At 44.7% G+C, this 20185-nt stretch overlaps 2 protein-coding genes across 2 annotated transcripts in view; one reads left to right on the plus strand and one right to left on the minus strand.

The window, feature by feature from the left end:
• LOC146189763 (receptor-type guanylate cyclase Gyc76C-like) overlaps positions 1-20185 on the plus strand; it is a 266102-nt gene that overhangs the window by 52152 nt on the left and 193765 nt on the right. The window lies entirely within an intron of this gene.
• LOC146189764 (voltage-dependent T-type calcium channel subunit alpha-1H-like) lies at positions 11034-19807 on the minus strand. Its single transcript, XM_084605338.1, has 4 exons — positions 19796-19807; positions 17497-17705; positions 15536-15726; positions 11034-11053 (listed from the first exon to the last, which is right to left on the minus strand). Exons 1-4 carry the CDS (start codon positions 19805-19807, stop codon positions 11034-11036), a joined length of 432 nt encoding a protein of 143 aa, XP_084461464.1.

Genomic DNA, 20185 nt, shown 5'->3' on the forward strand with positions numbered 1-20185 from the left:
TTTTACTTGCACTACTCATTGAATCCTTGCCCCGCCGGGGTGGCGCAGTGGTTACGGCGCTCGACTACTGCTCCCAAGGACGCGGGATCGAATCCCGGCCTCGGCGGCAGTTTTTCGATGGAGGCGAAAAGCTAGGCGCCCGTGTGCTGTGCGATGTCAGTGCACGTTAAAGAACCCCAGGTAGTAGAAATTTCCGGAGTCCTCCACTACGGCGTCTCTCATAGCCTTAGTTGCTTTGGACGTTAAACCCTACAAACCAACCAACCAATCATTGAATCCTTAAGACTCTCACGGCGTTATGCATAAGGGACGGGTGTTGATGTGAAACAAATGTTTACAGGTGCAACCAGCAAGCTAAAAGTGAGTTATGATCAATTACAGACGCAATCAGAATAGGGCTGTAGACTTAATTCAATTCTCAAGGTGAGATAGCAAGAGCCCTTTGATTTCGGCTGGATCACGCAGATTTAAAGCTGCATTCCTGCTTCCTTTGTTGCTGTCGTTTTTCTTTTTATATTGCATTCGTGTAGTATGGCCTGATGACGCAGTCATAGTGAAAAATCAATGAGGGAAGTACGAACGCGAATAGCAGCGGGCTGCGATCAAACAATAGTTAGTTTTGGGGCGAGGGGTAAATGGTTTTCGCAGGTGTGTTAAATAATCACTGTAATGAAGCACCATATTTCTGCATAACTGCGACGTTTCATTTGATGAACATATAGGTGTAGCTACCTAAGAGACTTCCTTCACAGTGGTTAGCAAGTTTGGCAAGGGAGAAGATATGGAACCGGCAGGGAGATTGCGCTTCTTGAGACAACCCGTGCATGTGTCGTGTTAATTATATGCGCTGATTAGGCTTGTACTCGAGGCATTATAATGTTTGCCCAAAGATTTTCAGATGCAGGCCACCGCGGCACGCGTGCGCCGCACCAATACAGAGCGAATAGCTAGAGCTGGTGGAACGTGTCAGCTTTCTTGGTAAGGAAACCTCTGGTATAATAAAGTTATTACTACTACTGAGCGAAGCAGTGCGAGAGGTCGCCGCTGAAAGTGTTAACGGGAAAGCAGGATCTTAGGAAAGGGAATACTTGCCAAGATGTCGTCATTAAATCTCCTGTTGGATATAACGCGCCCTTTCGCCGAGCTTTCTTGCGGCATTCTCCAAACACGCATGTGTGTTGACTGTAAAGCGAGTATAGTTGCTCATAGGCATGGGTGATGTACGAGGTAAATCTGCGCTGCCTCCGATATTGTACAAGATGTGTTAGCATGTTCCACGCTTTCCTTTTTCAGCAACGCCACGCGTGTCCTTGTCGCCGATGTCAGTAAAGCAACAACTTCAACAGTGTGTTGTACACTGATCAATTACAGGGCCGGCATTGTCGGTCAAAAATGTCCCAGTGCTCTGCCTCATTCGTCATTTTTTCTGACAATGTAGTCTATGCTTCACCAGTAAAAGGCTTCCTGCAGCAACACCCTTGTTTTACCTGACGAAGCACTGCAGTCCGCTAGGATGGACAAGAAACGCAGCGGATCTTGCTTCGGAACATGAACAGGGGGGGGGGGGGGGGGGGGGGCGATTTCTTCAACACTGTGCTCTTCACTTTAGATGCGAGGTGTTTTTATCGACATAACGATGCGCTGTGCCGTGCCCCACCCGTTTGAACGAGTTCTCCTTTCGTGTTTAAGAGCGAATCTGGACAACATGCACACACCTGGAAGCCACTGACGTCATCATGACGTGCTAGCGGAGAAGTTGGTGTATACTACGTTAAGCCGACCCACGTGTGTCCTTAGAAGGGCCCACGCAGAGTGCGACGCATAACTTTGTGTAAATTCAGAAGTTGAACGCGACAGGACTTCGATTCTCGCTTTGACTACCAAGGGCGGTAACTAAACAGTCCAAACGCAACAGCGCATGTCCCATCAAAACAGCGACCGAGAATAACGCGTCTAAACTCTTCCCACCACCTCCGCGGCGAAATAGGCGTGGCAGCATTTTCCACAACAGTGCGCGCTTAATCACCGAGGCGCGGCGCTCTTTGGTGGTCAGTGCCGAGGAATGTCTCGACCGTCCACGCAAACTTACACACGTACACAAGAGTCTTATAATTCTTTTTTTATTTTTTTTTTCACCATTGTTTCACTCTTTTCCTTCCTCACACGTGTTTGGCGTCGCTGATGGCCCCTTCTTACTATTTGTGGGTCTGACAGCTAGCTGGCTTTTCTAGCCGCGGGGTTTTTCCGAAAACCGTTTATATTTTTTGCTTTCTCTTGAACGCGTTTCTCATCACGGCGGCGGGCGTTCTATTTTTTGAAGCTTCTTGTGTGATAATTCCTTCTTTCTTGCTTTACTTTATTATTTTTTTTTTTGTTCTTCCTTCTACCACCAGGAGTATTTGTGGCCGCATGCACTGTCTACGTTTTATTACTTGCTATTCCGATACAGGCGTCTTTGTGAACAAAAGACCGTAGAAGTATATACCTTAAAGAGGAGACGGCCCCCGATTCGGTTGGGGCTTCACTTGCGACCTTGATCATTTTCGTGTGGGTACGTAGAGGAGGCTGTTCATAATTAGCGCGTGCTTGTCGTAATGGGGTTTTCAACTTCTTTATTTGGCGGCAGAAATGGATGAAAAAAAAAAAGAAAAAAATACGGATGAAGAGAAAAATGAGAAGCCTGCGTCGATGTTTTTCGGCGGCTACATGGGGGGAAATTGAACCTCCATTAATTTTGACACCGCACGCATGCTGATGAATCCTCCTCCGCTTCGAAAATGTAGTGATGTGAAAACCCCTCTCTCGTTCGTAGACCACTCCCCCTGACAGCGGTGAAATTTGCTGCTTTTAAATCACCAAAATGGAGTAAAGGCTTTTTTTTTTTTTTTTTTTTTTTTTTTTTTTTTTTTTTACGCGAGGTAGAAACTGGATACAATTTTTCCTGAAAACTGAGATTCTGCGCTCTTTCTTTTTTCTTTTTTTGCAGTTCGGCGTAATGAAACTAATTACAGATAATTCTCTGGCGCTCAGCAGTTCTATTTATCGTTAACCAGTATCTTTATGACTCATGTCAGTGCAGTTTCTTGATTCCTTTTAGAATATGCTTGTCATTTTGCTCGCTCACCCGAAGCAGCATTTACGTAAGCTCGCGTATGGGCATAAAGATTGATAAAATCAACTTTGCCATATTTAAAACCCTTTAAAGTAAGAAAAAGTGGAATGCCTTTTTGCCATATTGAAAACCCTCTAAAGTAAGAAAAAGTGCAATGCCTTTTGCTTAATGGTGACAAACGTTAACGTCAGCTTCATGTGTAAGGGGACCCACATCGATCACGTGATGGAGCGCAAAATGCCACACGGCTCTGCTGTGAAATTAGTCTGATGACGTCATTTCATGCGGGTGACGATCAGTAGATCTCGGGTTTGGGACTGACTATAAGTTGAGGTTATATATTCGGTGTAGTTGTCGTTCGAAATCGAAAAGTCGCTGCACGGAATGCTTGGTATGCTTACACCATTATGGCAGTTTTCGGAATTTGCTATGCTTTCAAGAACGTTCAGTTGGGCTAGTTATAGTTAGTAATAAACAGATGCATATTTGTAAAACATGTTATGCTTATTCCATATCGGCAGTTTTTTGTTTTTTGTTTTCCTTCTGCGGTGCTATATTTTTCTGCGGATGAATTACAAGTTGTTGCTCTCTCTCTCTCTCTCTCTCTCTCTCTCTCTCTCTCTCTCTCTCTCTCTCTCTCTATCTCGTTTTTTTCTTCTTTCTTTTCGTCCGTTATATCAATAATCTGGCATCCGTGAGCTGCCAATAGTCGCCTATGGAATATCTTGGTTTTTTGTCGTCGCGAGCAACGAAAGATGGCTGCACACTATGACAGAGCACTGAGCAAGGGTTGAGGGGGAACCTCCGTTCGTAAGCCGAGCCAACGTTTCGGCAAGGGAGCTTGTCTTCGTCGATATCCATTGACTAAAACAAGTAGCGGAAAATAAGCGATGGAGCTACGAAGAAGAAATTGGGATGAGAGTTTACATTTAAACACCGGCTTGTCACATTATCGCTTGGCTGTGCGGCAAGACGGAGCATCAAGGTCACACTGCACATGCACATTGACTGCCACGACTATAGAGTGCTTATGGGTGAGCCAATTTGACCAGAACAAACTACCTCTTCGTGACGCCTATGCTTAATCTCGCAGTTCTTGCACGCTGTGAAAAAAACTCCTTCACACAGCAGCACTCTTAAGCTGTCGATCAGCAGAAAGCGAGGACGTGGAGGTGCCTGGTCTGCCTGGTCGACAAAGGCGTGCAAGTTAGCGCAGCGATGCCTCGAAGCGTAATTCCAACTACGCACCTGTCTCACCAGTGTAGCTTTCTTCTTTGAATATTATGACACCTCCACAGTAGCTAGCTAGCAGGTGGGTACGTATCAATGATTTGAATTTAGGAAACGTAACAGGCGCAAAGGCATCCAACCATAATATACAAGAGAACACAACGTGACGTGTTGGGTTGTGTCTCGTTGTGTTCTCTTTTGTATTGAGCTTACATGCCTTTGGGCTTTTACGTTTCCTAAATTCAAGATGCATTAACTCACTCAAGTAGACGTTCTAATGATGAATCAAGGAATTGATATTTTCCGGTTAAAACGAAATTTCGAAAATTGTTCGATCTAATTACACAATTTTATATTTGGTTTTGGTTGAAAAGAAACTCCTTGCTTTGATGGCTGAAATAAAAAAAAAAGAAAATACGAGACCGTGGTGCATTATTAAACGCATACTACAAAAAAAAAAGGGGGGGGGGGGGGTCACGTTTAAGCAACGATCACAGCCATCTTCGAGAGTGCTGCTTGAAATAGACTTCTGCAGCTGCATGCTTGCAAGCCGTGCGAAGTTATTTTATAGAAGTCTTTAGGAGCACTTGGGAAATTGACGACGTCACTTTTGTAGCACTGCGTTAATTTAACATTTTTGCGGTTGCAATTTGATGGTCCGCAGTGAATAACGCTGTGCCGTTTCCTATCCTTCCTTAAATTCTTTTTGCCGCCGAACTGAAATTTTGACTTGCTAGCATTTATTCATGATGGCTCCTGTGGGTCGCAGTTACCACTGTGCGAGCTGAGTTCCTCTATCTGGATGTAGCAGGCAGCCGTATCATTCTATTATGCAGCCGTTGCAGAGGTTTGGATATCTCCCGTTTCGGCATCTCTTCTTCGGACTTCGCGAATGTTCTTAGCTGATACCGTTTGAGTATAGCTTGTGTTCTATATTTGTTCGTGTCATTTAGTCGCTATGCGAAGATTTGGGTTATCTAACACCTATCACAATCCCACGCTGACGTCGTAACGTCAGAGGTATGATTGTTTTTCTCCAGATTGCCCTCTTGCGATGTTAGCAACTGCATAAGCTGCGTCGATTATGCACACATTTTCAAGGCGCGCAGATTTTGTTTTTCAAACATATGTGCAGAATTGAAGACGTCACCTACATATATAGTTCGTAACTGTTGATTCTGAACATACGATCCATTCCGAGCTTTGGTTGAAAGGATACGTACGCACGCACGCACGTACGTACATATGTATGTATGTATGTATGTATGTATGTATGTATGTATGTATGTATGTATGTATGTATGTATGTATGTATGTATGTATGTATGTATGTATGTATGTATGTATGTATGTATGTATGTATGTATGTATGTATGTATGTATGTATGTATGTATGTATGTATGTATGTATGTATGTATGTATGTATGTATGTATGTATGTATGTATGTATGTATGTATGTATGTGTGTGTGTGTGTGTGTATGTATGTATGTATGTATGTATGTATGTATGTATGTATGTATGTATGTATGTATGTATTATCGTTCGGCTGAGTCAAACGCTTTATCACAATAATGCTAGATACACAATCTTCTCATATTATATGTATTTTCTGCTAAATTGTTTAAAACGTATATATATATATATATATATATATATATATATATATATATATATATATATATATATGGCATTTCCACATTATGTTTTTTATGCCGGCAAGGATGCAGAACAGAACCGTAGCCTGTTTCACTTACGCATTGCTGCTACTGCTGCTGAACCCGTTTCTTTTACTGTCTTTTTTTTTTTTTAATTTTTGTTCGGGGCGACGATACGTCCTCCGGTCGCTTTTAGCCGCACTCACAAGCGCATATCGGCTGGAGGTCGATATGTGACGCTCTGTCGAACTTTGTTTTCTTTCTTTCTTCTTTTATTTTCACCTCCGAGAGTCGCGAGCGCTACCTTGTTCCACTTCTTCCCTTACGGTCTCCTCTACGGCACTGATGGCCTTCGCGAGTCCCGAGGCTAACGTTCCGCTTTAGCCAACCTGCCCGCTTCATTGTGACGTCGCCACTCGGGGTCCTTCTGCGGTTTGGTTTTGAGCGGTGTCGCTCTCGAGTGCGCGAAGCCAGTTTCCGCGGCGGCTCAATAATAGACACACTGTGTCGCCTCTGTCCTGTGACTGCCTTGGGACGTGATGGATCGCTGTAAAGAAAAAATAAGTTAACCACTCATGCAGGAATTGTCTATGCAAAGCTCTTAACTAAACTCGACACTCACTTTCCATCCCGTTCATCACGGGCTCATCATTTTGTGTGCTGTCGTTAGTTACGAGTTGAAGGATATAGCTTGTTATAAAAAAATTACGATGGACTTTAGCGACTGAAGTAGTGAAAGGCGAAAGCTTGAGTGCCGCATTCTGCTGCGCAACTGGCACTAAGTAATATATAATTAATAAATAGTTCATTAATGAATTCTTTAATTAGACATTGCTTTGTAATAATTAATTAGTGATTGGTCAGTCATTGACGTATGGTCATATGAGGCACGCATTCGCGCATACTGTGGTGGGGCTCTGTGATTGGTCGAGACCTCTATGACGTCATCCCTCCTCGGCCAATCAGAGCCGCCGCAAAAGCGGGACACATTTTTTCCACGACAGCATGAGGCTTTCGCCTTAATGGTGTATGCTTGCTGTCGCGACGTATTGTTATGTTTATTCCCCGTGGTTTTTGTTTACGCGCCCTTGTTGCCTCCTTCTCTCTTCTCCATACGTGGCCTGACCGCACAATGGTGCCCTCTGGCTACGACTTCTACGATGCTAGAAGTGGTATGCTCTGTATTCTTTTTAAGCTATAGCTTATAGAGCACCCGAAGCGCCGTCAACGTCATGGTTGTACTAGTTGTAGCAGTTGTCGGCACCGCCTGTCTCAAATACTATTCGGTGCGGCGTAAAAAAAATCGTATCATAGTAATTTGTGGTTCTAGTAATTTATGTTTTGATTGGCGTATGATTGGCGATATCTAATTAATTATTGTCATTAATTTATTAATTTATGAATTAAAGAAAAGAAACAGAAAAAATGGGTGAAAAGGGAGTGATGTCAGCATGCTCAGAATGTAAAGCCAATGATTCATGATGCCAATTAAGAAATTTGTAGTTAATAATCGAGGAATTAAATAATCTCAATAATTGAAAAAAAAAATGAAATATTCGAAAAAGGGGGCTTAAAAGGTGTTACATTGCTCGGAATAAAAGGTCAATGCTTGCTCATGCTAGTTACGAAAGTGTAGTTTGTGTAATAGATCAATTAAAGGTAAAATATGAAAAATTGGAAAAAAATAGGGAATCAAGTGTCAGAATGCTCGAAATGAAAACTAATGCTTCGTAATGCTTATTAAGGAAGCTTAAAATGTGAAACATTGGAAAAAATACATTACGAATGCTTAGAATGGAAAGACAATATTTACTAACGCTAAGTATCGGTGTACATAAAAATTAAGGAGCATAAAAAAAGGTGGAAAGACGTTGTCCCTGTGTGTGAAACGCTACTGCGTCATATTCTTAACGGCGAAGCTTAAGTGTCGCATTAATCCTTTTTCTTTTTTTGTTCTGGGGAGTGGTCATGTCTCGGGAGTTCTGTGTCAGCACTAAATTTTCCGCGCCCGAGTGAGACAAACAGCCCATTGCGACGACAATCAAGTGCATATTCTGCATTTTTTTTTTTGAGTCCAGCGCCAACTTGATTGATGACCCATCATACGCGATCGGGTTCGTTGCCGCCACTGGCGTCGTTGAAATGACGATCAAGTTCAGTGACATTGCATCGTGCGTCATGGAACTGCGTACTGATCGATGCCACATTTGCCTCCTCTGTCGCAACGCGGTGCAAGCGCTTTGTTCGTTTATCGCTCGCGCTTCCTTCTAGGCAGAGGAGGTAACACCTCGTGCGTTGGCTCCCCTGACGGCCGTGGCATTTACAGCTGCCACATTTTTTTCATATTTATTTACGTGGACGGTTCACACTAACGCTGACACTCACTCACTCACTCACTCACTCACTCACTCACTCACTCACTCACTCACTCACTCACTCACTCACTCACTCACTCACTCACTCACTCACTCACTCACTCACTCACTCACTCACTCACTCACTCACCCTCTCTCTCTCTCTCTCTCTGGCGCATAGTGGAACATATGCATAGAAACACTATTACAACCTCTCGTTTCCATATCGGTGCATAAAACATGATATTTTTGTGAAGGCCCTTTTTAAATGGGGGGGGGGGGGGGGGGGGGGGGGTTCTTCCACTCAAGCCGTTTCGTCCTGACTTGGTTGATGAACGTTCGTTGCTCGCCTTACATAGGCGCGACGTTTTCGGTCCTGGTATAGTTTATTTGAAATGATTGATTAACGTCATGCCTGTACTCATCTCCTTTGGTTCCTTGCAACCAACCTGGCGGCGGCTGCCGTTATGTTCGCATATACGCTCGTTTTCGTCCCATGCGTGAGGCTTTGTGCCTGTATCTTTTCCTCGTCTTTATTATTATTATTATTATTATTATTATTATTATTATTATTATTATTATTATTATTATTATTATTATTATTATTATTATTATTATTATTATTATTATTATTATTATTATTATTATTATTATTATTATTCAAGCTCCTGTTGAGCTATTCTGCAGTGTGTTACTCCCGTTTGGTGTGACCGTATACAAGAATAGGAGTGTGGTGAAGGGCTCGTTATAGGCCAACTCGACATCTATAGAGAAAGCAGCATTCGCCTGTTCTTTTTGATACCTCAAACTTGGCCTCTTTCTTAGTGAATTATTTCAGAACTTTTCTTCATTAGCGATAGCTTCGTTCTGACAGTCTTGGTGCCACGAGTATCGGAAAAGACTTTGCGTGTACGTCTGGCCGTCTTGAACCTTCATCCTAGTGCCACGCAGAACTTGCACCACAACAGGAAGTACCACGCCTGCCGTCATGTCTGTATGGTGAACGCTGCGCGATGGCCGCCATTCTAGTTCAGGTCGCGGGCCTGAATCCCGCCTCTGGCGTGCGGTTATCTTCTGCTTCCTGCTGAGCTAGCTCCAAAATTGATTACGTCATCCACTTTGCATTACTTCCTTTGGTTTCGGCAAATGTTTTTTTTTTTTTTCCCTTATGCCATTTAGCGTGTTATTCAACTGTCCAGTCGGACTTCTGTGTGTTCCGCTTGACCTGTGCCAGACGAAATAAAGTAGGGCTTGCAGATTGCCTGTACAACCCTTCCACACACGACTATCTCTCGGCATGCTGGGACTTATCCGCGCGGAGCGGTGCGTACAAAAAGACGTTTTGTGCTCGGACACGAGGATATAAAGCGGTTTGACGGGGTTTCCATTTCTGGGTCCCGGGTACTTGTATACACTTTGCAACCAGGGCCGCACTATCCATGGTCCAAAGGGTTCAAATGAACCGGGCGCTCCGTTCTGAGATGAAAATAATGGCGGCCTTCAATGTTTAGGAAGGAATAGTCAAATTACATAGTTAAAATTAAAGCTTCGGTATTGCAATGTAAAACGTTTCAAAACCTTTTCGTCGGATGGTGAGTCAAAATAACAAATTTTGTACTTGTCCAAATAAATGAAAAAATATACAAGATAGTTTTAGTGGTCTGTGTGGGTTCCCTGTAGGAAATCCTAAAGCGCGTCAAATCTCAAACATGACAACATGGTCTGAAAGGTCGGATGGGGTTTATAGGATCACTCCAAATATTTTTGAACCGGGTCCTCATCCCTGTTAATCCGGCACTAGTTGAAACATTTGTTTAAATCTCTGACAAATCTCGCAGACACCGCTAGCGAGGCAGGACTTCGTTAGCGCAGGCAGGATTAGACCCGCATTGTATCCATTTGTCCAATCGTAATTCAATCACGATCCCTTTGGGCGCGTGATGGGGAGGAGCGAAGTGTTGCGTGATGCCGAGGCATTGTGTACACTCAGATCTCGTACCGATTGGCGCGTTTGTTAGGGCGCGCTTGGCGTTGCCTCAGGGCGAGGATTTGTCTTGAGCAACTCCGGGCGTACGCGGTGACGGTGACTGGCATTCTGTTGTTCGCCGCTGTGGATCTCGAAATACACTTGGATCGCCCTTTTAATTGTTCCCTTGAAAGTATAAGTAGGTTGAGGACGTCCAAATCGAAGGTGACTGCCATAACGTAGTGTTCTTAACTACACAGTGCACTGAACGAATTTTCGCGGCACTGATATTAAAATACTATAGACACCTAATTTTTGGGTTCGTGTTTTGTCATTTGTATTGATGTCTAGGAGATTACTGTATACGGAATCACCACGTCACATTCGCCTACGACTATTGATTAATTTATAATCGAACTTCTTTTCTCACTTGTTTCGGTTTCGGTTTCAACAACCGAGTGATGGCTGTGACGTCACAGTTAAGTCTAGGTCATGCCAAGGATGAAAATACAACAATATAATCATTTCCGTGTCATTTCGATTCACTAAAATAATAAAGCCAGCCTAGAATAGGAATCACTACAAGTGAAGAATGAGCGATTATATCGCCGTTTTTTTCAAGCCACGCATCAAGACATGATTGTGACGTCACAGCCGTCTTTCTGCTGTCCAAACCGAAACTGGTAAGAAAAGAAAATTTAGTTATTAATCATTTAGCGGTCGTAGGCGAAAACTGCGTGCAGATCAATACACAGGAATGATTTACGCATCATTAACAAGAAGAAAAATGTGACCAAAATTCGATATACGACTTGACGTATGTAGGCTAATGCTTAATTTTTAAGCTCAAAGAACTTTAATTAACGGTTTACAACTAAGACCTTCGATCAGTGTAGTGCAACCGTACTCGATATAAGCTATTCAACGATAATGACATGATGCTGTAGCGTTAAGTTTAATTCCTATCCACAATTACCTAATAAACGAGGACTAATTAACATCTCAAATTATATCAGAGCAATTATACTCGACATAAGCTATCCAAGTATATATGACCTAGCGATGTAGCTTAAATTTAAACTTAATCGCAATTGACGAATTAAGGGCAATTAATTGAGGCTTGTAATTAATCTAGTGCATTTATACTCGACATAAGGTATTCATCGATAGAACACTTGTTGGTATTATACTCAACATAAGCTACACATTCATTGCGGACACATTCCGTACATGGCGCTCATGATCCAATAGCTTCATCGACAGTGAAGCATGTTGACGTCGCTCTGAGCGAGAGGGCTGGGACGAGAACACGTGCAGCGTGATGCGACGCGTGTGAAAGACGGACCGACCGCGCCCGCGGGGGCTCTAGCGTGCTTTTGCGTCGCATACCCCATTCGCGGCCACGTCCGCTAAGTCAGCGATCCTGCACTCACGTTACCCGTTTTCGCCCACCACGTCATCTCATAGGCCTGTCGGTGCGTGGCTTGGCTGAGATTCCAGCGTAGCAGGAAGCGGAGGAAGGGATGGTATGGGAATCATGATGGGAATGGCGGGGGTGTCCTCCGGCGCCGGGAACAGCGGATGTATGGTTCCTCTTCAGAATGCCGGATTGCAGCGGGTGTCTTCGGGTTGCGTGAGTGTCCGATCGTGTGGACGACGTACCCCGAGTGACGCTTGTTTTGTCTGGCACAAGGGTGCTCTGCTCGAGACCGTTTCAACCCTATGGCAGACAGCGATAAGCGTAGACGCAATGCGATGCAGTCTCATAACAGCCAGGGATGCATGAATGATGCTGGTCCACGCAGAAGTGGTTGTATTGGCGCATTTTCATGCAGCTCTTTGTGATGAAGTCGAGCGCGTATCAGGCTCGTGGAGGCCGAAACGTAGGATGTAATGGGAGCAGAAAATAAAGAAATAAAGTCTACGCCGGTGGAAAGGGCTTGAGATCATATGATGTTAGGGGCAGAGTTTTCTTAGACAATTTTTCTTTGTTATCGAGGTCATGAATAAAACGGGGAGTCATATCCCTACGAAAAACGAAAAGTTCTACGGGGCAATAACCTCACACAATCTCATCAAATCACATGACTTTCATACGGTGCACATCATTATCATAAAATATCTTCCATAATTTATGTTATTGTGCAAGAAACTATGAGATCAATTACGCAATCATATGCGACTTGTATGTGATTTCTTACGTGAATTGAGTGAGACTGTGTGAGAAAATGTGAGGTGAATGTCTCATACAATTTTTTCAGTAGGGATCAGAGGCGCGATGGACACAGAATTAAGCTAGTGCCTTCTAGTAGAAGCAAAGGATGAGGCGCACCACGTCACATGAGGAACGCACAAATAAAGCGCTTAGAGAATTAAAGAAAAAAAGTTGCCAGGCAAGCATGAAATATCCTATTAATTCCAGTTCTCTCCTTTCGCTAGCGTGGTTATGTTACTATGGATTTACGATGATTACAGTGGTGCGGTGGCAATGGAGTAGGGTGTTTTTCTCTTTGCTCTCCAAATTTCCACCGTGCCCGTGGTGATTAACTCAAAAAACCTAATAAAATGCAAATATATATAGCTTGTCAAAAAATATAGTCCCACGCTTAAAAACATATGAAGTCTCTAATGCATGCATACCTTTCCGGATGCGAAAAACGCTTTATGCGGGCCAGGCTTGAGACACACGCCAACGAACGTTGTTAACGTTGGCGGATTTTTTTGATCAGTGGTCCTTTTCGGTTAATCAAGAACCGAGAGAGGGGACCTGGTAAAGTAGCCTGTGTCGAAGTGCTTGCTTAAGCAGCGAGCGCACACATCTTGAGCTTAGCGGCTGCGTTTGAAAGGTTTTGGAAAAGGAGAAGAAAAGGCGCACATTTTTTCCGAGTATTATTACGTTTGACGCAGCCAGTGATGAGAACGTATGTGGGTGCTCCCTGGTGAGCCTTTTAGGGTGCCTCCTAGTGAGTCCCTTTTACATGGCGCCATCTATGTGGGGAAATCGTAATCTTGAAGAAACACATCGAGGCGCCCTTATTTGCTGTCGACCGGACGGTGGGTTACTTTGCGTCAAAATTTGCGAGCCTCAGGAATTTCTAGAAACGAGGCAAAACAAAAAAAAAGAAAGTTTCCTGCCAAAGCAGGGCGTCTCCAAATGGAGGTTTCTTTTCTTTTAAAACGTTTTACCAGCATAATGGGCGAGATCAAAGGCGCGGAGCACTTTAGCCGACCACCGCTGGAGATTATAGCGCGGTTGTTGCTGGTTTTAAACCACGGAGTGACACATATCAGCAGTGGGTGAATGGCCGCGAGTCGGCTATCGCGCTGGACATGCGTCCTCCATGTCGGCATCAGCCACATCTTACGTGATGCTATTCAAACAGCTTGCTAGAACAATTCTATTCAAGCAGCGTGAAGGGTGGCAGTTCCTGGTCCTACGGGGCTGGGACGGTAGGTCAACACCGCTTGCGGCGGGGGCTAGACAGCCACCGAATTTTTATTTGTTGTAGGCCGTCATTGCACCCGCCACCGCTTCGCTTCGGTGGTGGCGGACAACGGCCGTTGTTGTGGCGCGCGTCTTTCTCGCCCTCTTCTTTTTTCTTTCTTCCCTATTTTCTCTTCTGTCCGCACGAGGCAGCGGAGGTGGCTCAGCTACAGAGCCAGTAGCAGGCCCGTGCATTTTCTTTTCCTTCTTCCTACAGCCATAACAACAACAACAACTTTGATTTCGCTCACAGCCCGAGTTTGAATTAATGAATGTTTTTTTTTTCTGTTTTTGTCGTGGCTATACGTGGTTATACCGTATGCAGTTCAATTCTGATCTATGCTTCTTCAAAGCACTGTTCTCTTTAACGAAGAGTAGTGTCGCACCATGCAATGAAGCCGGAGTGAGCGAGAAACGCCAACAGTCGAAGCTGTCGTGAGGGTTGACACTGCTTAAGTAGACTGCGCCAGGGGGCGTTGGCATCGGTTTCTCTGGTTGCGTTCATTCGTTGTTTCTCTCGCGGATGGTACACACGCAATAATAATAATAATAATAATAATAATAATAATAATGATAATAATAATAATAATAATAATAATAATAATAATAATAATAATAATAATAATAATAATAATAATAATAATAATAATGATAATGATAATGATAATAATAATAATAATAATAATAATAATAATAATAATAATAATAATCGTAAAATACAAGCGGGAAGCACTGTGGTTGCGGCTGCGCAGTGACTGAGTATGACAGGTCTCGACTCACTGAAACATTGCGTGAAATAGACTCAGATGAAGCCCCATGCGCATTTTGACAACATATTGCTACCAGGCCGTGCCAACCAAGGTGCTAACAGGGAAACTCGCGCCACCCTGTAGAGGCAAAGCCAGAGTATTGGCGGTCTGGCGTGCACCAAGAAACGCCAGCACCTATGAGAACAGTAATGAATTTAGAAAAATTTGCAGCGATATTGCGGCCCCCCGTGTGAGAATGTGGGAGCACTCTCACAAGTAATGTGTCTACCGAATTTTTTGTTTCGTCAACTCGGTTCTTTTGTGAGCTACAGTTCAGCAGATAACGGACGCCCTCTTAAAATAACAAAGTGGTTTGCAAGGGAAGGACGGACTAGAAAGAAGACATAGCCGCAACTAGCGTAGGGTAGCCTAATCAGAGATCTTTGAGAGAAACCTTTTCCTTGGGGAGGGTATAACTAAGGCCGATAAGATGATAATTATGGCGACAATAGTGCAAGAAAAAATAATAAGTAATCTATATGTTATCGATAAAGAAAAAACATCGGAAACTATCTAATAATGACCGATTAAATATTGTATTATCTCTGACTGCGTTCAAATCAGCAAACAATCCAGACATAAACCCTGCACACGCAGTAATGGTTTCTTCGTCCCTCAGTGTTTTGCCGCTTCCTTGGACCTCTAATCATCACAGATAAGCTAGTGTCTTAAGAAGCGTTTTTTACTAAACGCACGAAATAATTGCATTTTTCTTTTTTAAGCGCACGCAGAATTTCAATTACAGGTAATACCTTCATTGTACTGTTTTGTCGCTTTCATGTGCCATATGTAGCAAAATGTTGTATCCTATTGCATTGTGCTTTCCTTTCCACTCATGTAGTGGCCTTCTCACGCGTTTACATTACAAACAAACAAACAAACAAACAAACAAACAAACAAACCCTGTGTGCCCGCCACCTACCGGAGGAATAGTGACTGTGGTCGTCCAACGGGCACCCATCCTCCGCGCGGTGCCCCGGCAGACTTGACTTGGCGTGCACGTGTGTGGCGGAGACTGGTGAGACAGCCACTTCCGGCACAGCAAGCTGCGCTTCTGGGTGGCTCCGTGGAAGAGCCCGGCGACGCTTCCGCCGTCTGTACCACCGTAGAAACCTGTGCATGAACGAGAAAGAAACAGATATATTAAAATAATAGAGAATCTTGAAACTGCGCTGTAGACCGACCAACACTAGGGCGACGGTCTCCTTTTTTTTTAGCAGACACTGCAAGGCTGTGTGCGGGTCTTGCAGTGTTGTTGTATGCTGAAACTTCGGTTGGTTTAACTGAAACCGGACAAACCCGTCATAAATGAAACTGATACTCGACAGAGTATTTCCGCTTCTCAACACAATTCGGGCGGATCGTGAAGCTCAACCAGAGTGACCAAATCGGAGCATGCCTGTGAGCTAACTAAGCATGAAACCATACATATTATATGTTATAACTTTTCTGTATATAGAGGAAGAGATGCCGTAGTGGAGGGCTGATAAGTGATTTCGGCCACCTCGGAATCTTTAGTGCACGACATCACACAGCACACGGATGCCTCCTCGTTTCGCCTCCATCAGTATGCAGCAGCCGGCGGTCGGGATCGAAAACTAGTACTCCGGCACAGTAGTCTGGCTTGCATGCTTATGATCATCAGGTGAATTGTGTGGGCAGGTCCCTCACACAGTTCACTTAATGACCCATATTCAGTGACAACGATTGAGGGCTGGGAGGCTGCCCTATCCAGCTCTGAACTAGAGGCAATTCTTACCCAAGGTCTGCCTCAGCTACCAAAAGCAAAACGATCTATTTTAACACTTCAGGAGTTGTCCGATACAGGTTGTTTATGCGATTCTGAAAGTTCCTGGGGTATTGCACTGATTCTTCATTTATAATAAGATCGTACTTGGGTTTCCTGTGCGGATCTAAGTTTTCGCAGCCTCCTAAACAGATGAGTTAGCGAAGTTCGCAGCATACTCACCTCGGCGAAGTTCGCGGCGAATACGCTGCGAATAAAACAGTGGGCAGTACAGAGAAACAAACCGCGTTTCAGAGCGCGTCGTACACAATTTCACTCAAGGCTAGTCCATAATCAACATTAATCATATACAGATAGATAGTCTAAGTTCATCACTATCGTCTCTTATTACAGAAATGCTACATAACTGCAAGTGAAAGGGTCTTCAGTCACGAGAAAGGTACCATGCAGGTCCTCGTTCAATGAGCTGCAGTCATATCGGAAATGCGTTGCAAGTCTATAAAAATAAAAACGTGCCCTTTTACACGTTAGTCCGAGTGCCTCTGTCTATACTAACATCCGGATGAATACTGACGCATTCCAGTAATAGATGCTCAGTTTATTCTACAGAACTCGCATAATACACATGTGTCGTCTTCATAAATTCCTTTTTCCCAGTTCCGCGTTCTAAGGCCCTTCGGCCTCGCTTCAAAGAGTAGGAGCTGCCTTGTGACTTTTCATAAATGTCAACATCTAGCGCCGTCTTTCGGCTGCCAGTGGCAAACGCCGAGAAACTAAATGGAAATATCTTTACTAGTAATTGTAAACCAGCTAAAGAGTGCAACGAGATATTGCACGAGCATACTGATAGTTATGGGGTGTTCTTTCAATGCACGGCGAAAGAATTAATATCGTTTCTGGGCGCCCTCCAAACCTCATCGATCGCCAGAGGAAATCTGTGCGGTGTTCTGAAGATTAAAAACAAAGTTATATTGAATAATCAAGTCAACGATGTGTTTTGACGACTTCAGCCACATGGCACTTATAAGCCACGCAAAAGAAAGTTTTGGCCCAGGTTATCTGGGTTTGTTCGCCTGTGAAACAACCTTGGAACGTAGGCAGTTAAAGCGACACAGGAAAGGGGGAGTGACACCCACCTCCGCTTTGCCCTTCGGCCGAGGTGCGTGAGGTACTTGATGATCTGCGTGTAGCAGCCCGAATCAGAGACGGACGTTGAAGCCAGCGTCGAGCTGGAGTGGTAGCGGGCGCGCTCCAGGCGCATCCGTTCCATCTCGCGCTTCTTGGTCTCCGAGAATTGGGTCGCAATGACGACCAGGCACAGGTTGATCATGAAGAAGGAGCCGATCTGCCAGGGGCATATAATACAGGCGGACAGAGGCGGGTTTAGTAGTGCTTGTCTTGAGGGAAGAAAGACCGCTTTTTCATTTTTTTTTTTGTGCTGCAGCACAAAGACCACATGGTTGTTCCTGCGCACATTAAATAAAGATTGATTGATTGATTATTATTATTATTATTATTATTATTATTATTATTATTATTATTATTATTATTATTATTATTATTATTATTATTATTATTATTATTATTATTATTATTATTATTATTATTATTAACACTTGCGAGGGCAGTTCAGGCAATACTGCTAGCACTTCGAGCCTTTGGCGTGTCGTGGCGCCTCCATACATGACCTTTCACGTCACCATGTGACGTCACGCCAGACCGAGAGACGGGGCCGCCCAGCTCGCGCCATCGGATGGTGGCGGCGAGTCCATACACAGCGCTGTGTCGCAGCCGAGAGAGGGCGCTCGCTGGTTGTGACGTCACGTTAGGAGGATAAATGGGGCTGTGGCTCGGCTCCTCGCAGTAGTCGGGGCGCAGCCGCCGAAAAAGGCGTAGCCAAGAGTATTGCTATCGCAATCTTCCAGGCTTAACCAAGCTAAGCCTTCAGCCAATTTTTTTCAATTGGGGTAGAGCTTTTCTGATGCTTGGTTTCGCCTCGTACGTCGAGTTAATTATTACTAACCCCGCCCCCCCCCCTTACGACAAAAAATTGAAAATAAACAAACAGACAAACAAGATGCCAACAACGCAGCACAGATGGCTTCTTTCAAAACCCCTGACTTGGTTCATCCACTTGTTCTTATACGCCTCCCTTGCAGCCTCCGTTATCTAGATCCAGTGCTTCTAAGCGTGTAAGTGCCATGTATTTAGAACGCTCTTATGATACGCCAACTGGTAGCTAGCCAGTACTTTATTTTGTAGGCGTGTTCCACTCGATCCTCAACGCTTCTGCCCTCACTGACTCGGGTCCTGAGCGCGATAAATCGTGCGAAGCCCGAAAGCTGACCTTTTCAGTTTGCGTTCATAACTCACCACGTTGACACGTCCTTATTTGCGTTCGCCTCTTGTGCTGCAGTGCGACGGCGATGGCAGTATACTTCAAACGCGCGATCACGAGCGATTGCTCGATCCATCCAGTTGTAAAGCACTTCGTCGCCGTCGGCTCCTGTCATTTCAGTCGCCCCACGTGTTTTTCTTTTCTCTGATTTTTTCTCTTTTCTCCGACTTTTGCTCTTCTCTTTCCTGCCTTCCTGATCGAGTGGCTTATACACCCAGCACGGAGTCAAACAGCGGTTCTTTCGTGGACCAATATCGGACCGTACGCTCTTCACACGGAGCGCGGGTCCGCCGATAAACATGGCTTCCGACCGTGCCGATAAGCTGACGGCATTTGACACCGTTGACAGCTCAATTCGCGCACTTGTTATCCCCTCTTCACTGCATCTGCTCACAGTTTCTTCTTTTTTCTCTCCTTTTTTTCGACACTGCCACCTTTCTTATTCTCTGCAAATCTTTCTTTACCGCCATTTTCCCGCCGACAGCAGAACGGCCTCTCTATTGGTCCACCACGTGTCGTCTGTTTTTCCATCGTCTAGCTGTCGTTTATTGGCCTGTCTCCTTTGTCACTGTGTAGGGCTTCGGGAACTGAAGTCGGCCACTTTTGGTCACTTTCTCCGGCGACACACGCCGCGGCCAGGGCTTATTGCGATCCCTGCAGTGATAGCTCCTCACGTTCCATTCGCGCATTCCTCCCAGCACCTGACAGTTCCGACCGGATGAAGCTGTCTGCAGGACGGCAAGCTCCGTTCTAGTTTCTACTTCGCAGTGCGAAAATTGCGGGAACCTTTTTTATTGATAACTGCACAACGTGACGGGCGTGCAGGGATCAGAACCTCCCACAAAAAGCTATTATTCAATTGAACGAGTAAAACTGCGCGAAAAAGACGGGACGTAAGAACACACAGGCACAAACAAGGCGCAGCTGCCTGTGTGTTTCTTACGTCTCGTCTTTTTCGCGCATTTTCACTCGTTCAGTTAATATGAACCAACTAGCCCTTCAGAGTGTATTACTATTATTCAACCCTCCTTTCTTACCTCAACCTTCATCGAGGAAACGTTGACCTCGTGTCAAAAGTAATAATAAGAATAATAATTGGTTCAGAGGAAGGGAAAGGCGCAGTATCTGTCACACTTGCTCTGTGGACACCTGAACTGCGCCGTAAGGGAAGGGATGAAGGTGGGAGTGAAAGTGGAAAGAGAGAAAGGGGAGCCGTAGTGGAGGGCTGCGGAGTAATTTCGACTACCTGGGGATCTTTAGCGTGCGCTGACATAGACCTGACTCTCCCCTGATGGGGCTGGTACAGGTGGGTCACCGCCGCTTGCCGCGGGGGCTAGCCTGCCACCGAATTTTTATCTGTTGTAGGCCGTCATTGCACACGCCACCATTGGTGGTGGACGACGGCTGTTGTTGCGGCGCGCGTCTTT

The sequence above is a fragment of the Amblyomma maculatum genome, chromosome 5, assembly GCF_055883805.1.
Source record: "Amblyomma maculatum isolate TAMU_Amacu chromosome 5, ASM5588380v1, whole genome shotgun sequence".
NCBI lineage: Eukaryota > Metazoa > Arthropoda > Arachnida > Ixodida > Ixodidae > Amblyomma > Amblyomma maculatum.

Bases quoted from the DNA above. Each gene is read 5' to 3' on its own strand.
- LOC146189764 (XM_084605338.1), bottom strand. The intron at 15,727-17,496 runs GTGGGTGTCACT...GTTCATGCACAG, and splicing joins GGCCGAAGGGCAAAGCGGAG to GTTTCTACGGTGGTACAGAC. The intron at 11,054-15,535 runs GTAGGTGGCGGG...ATCTGCACGCAG, and splicing joins CCACAGTCACTATTCCTCCG to TTTTCGCCTACGACCGCTAA.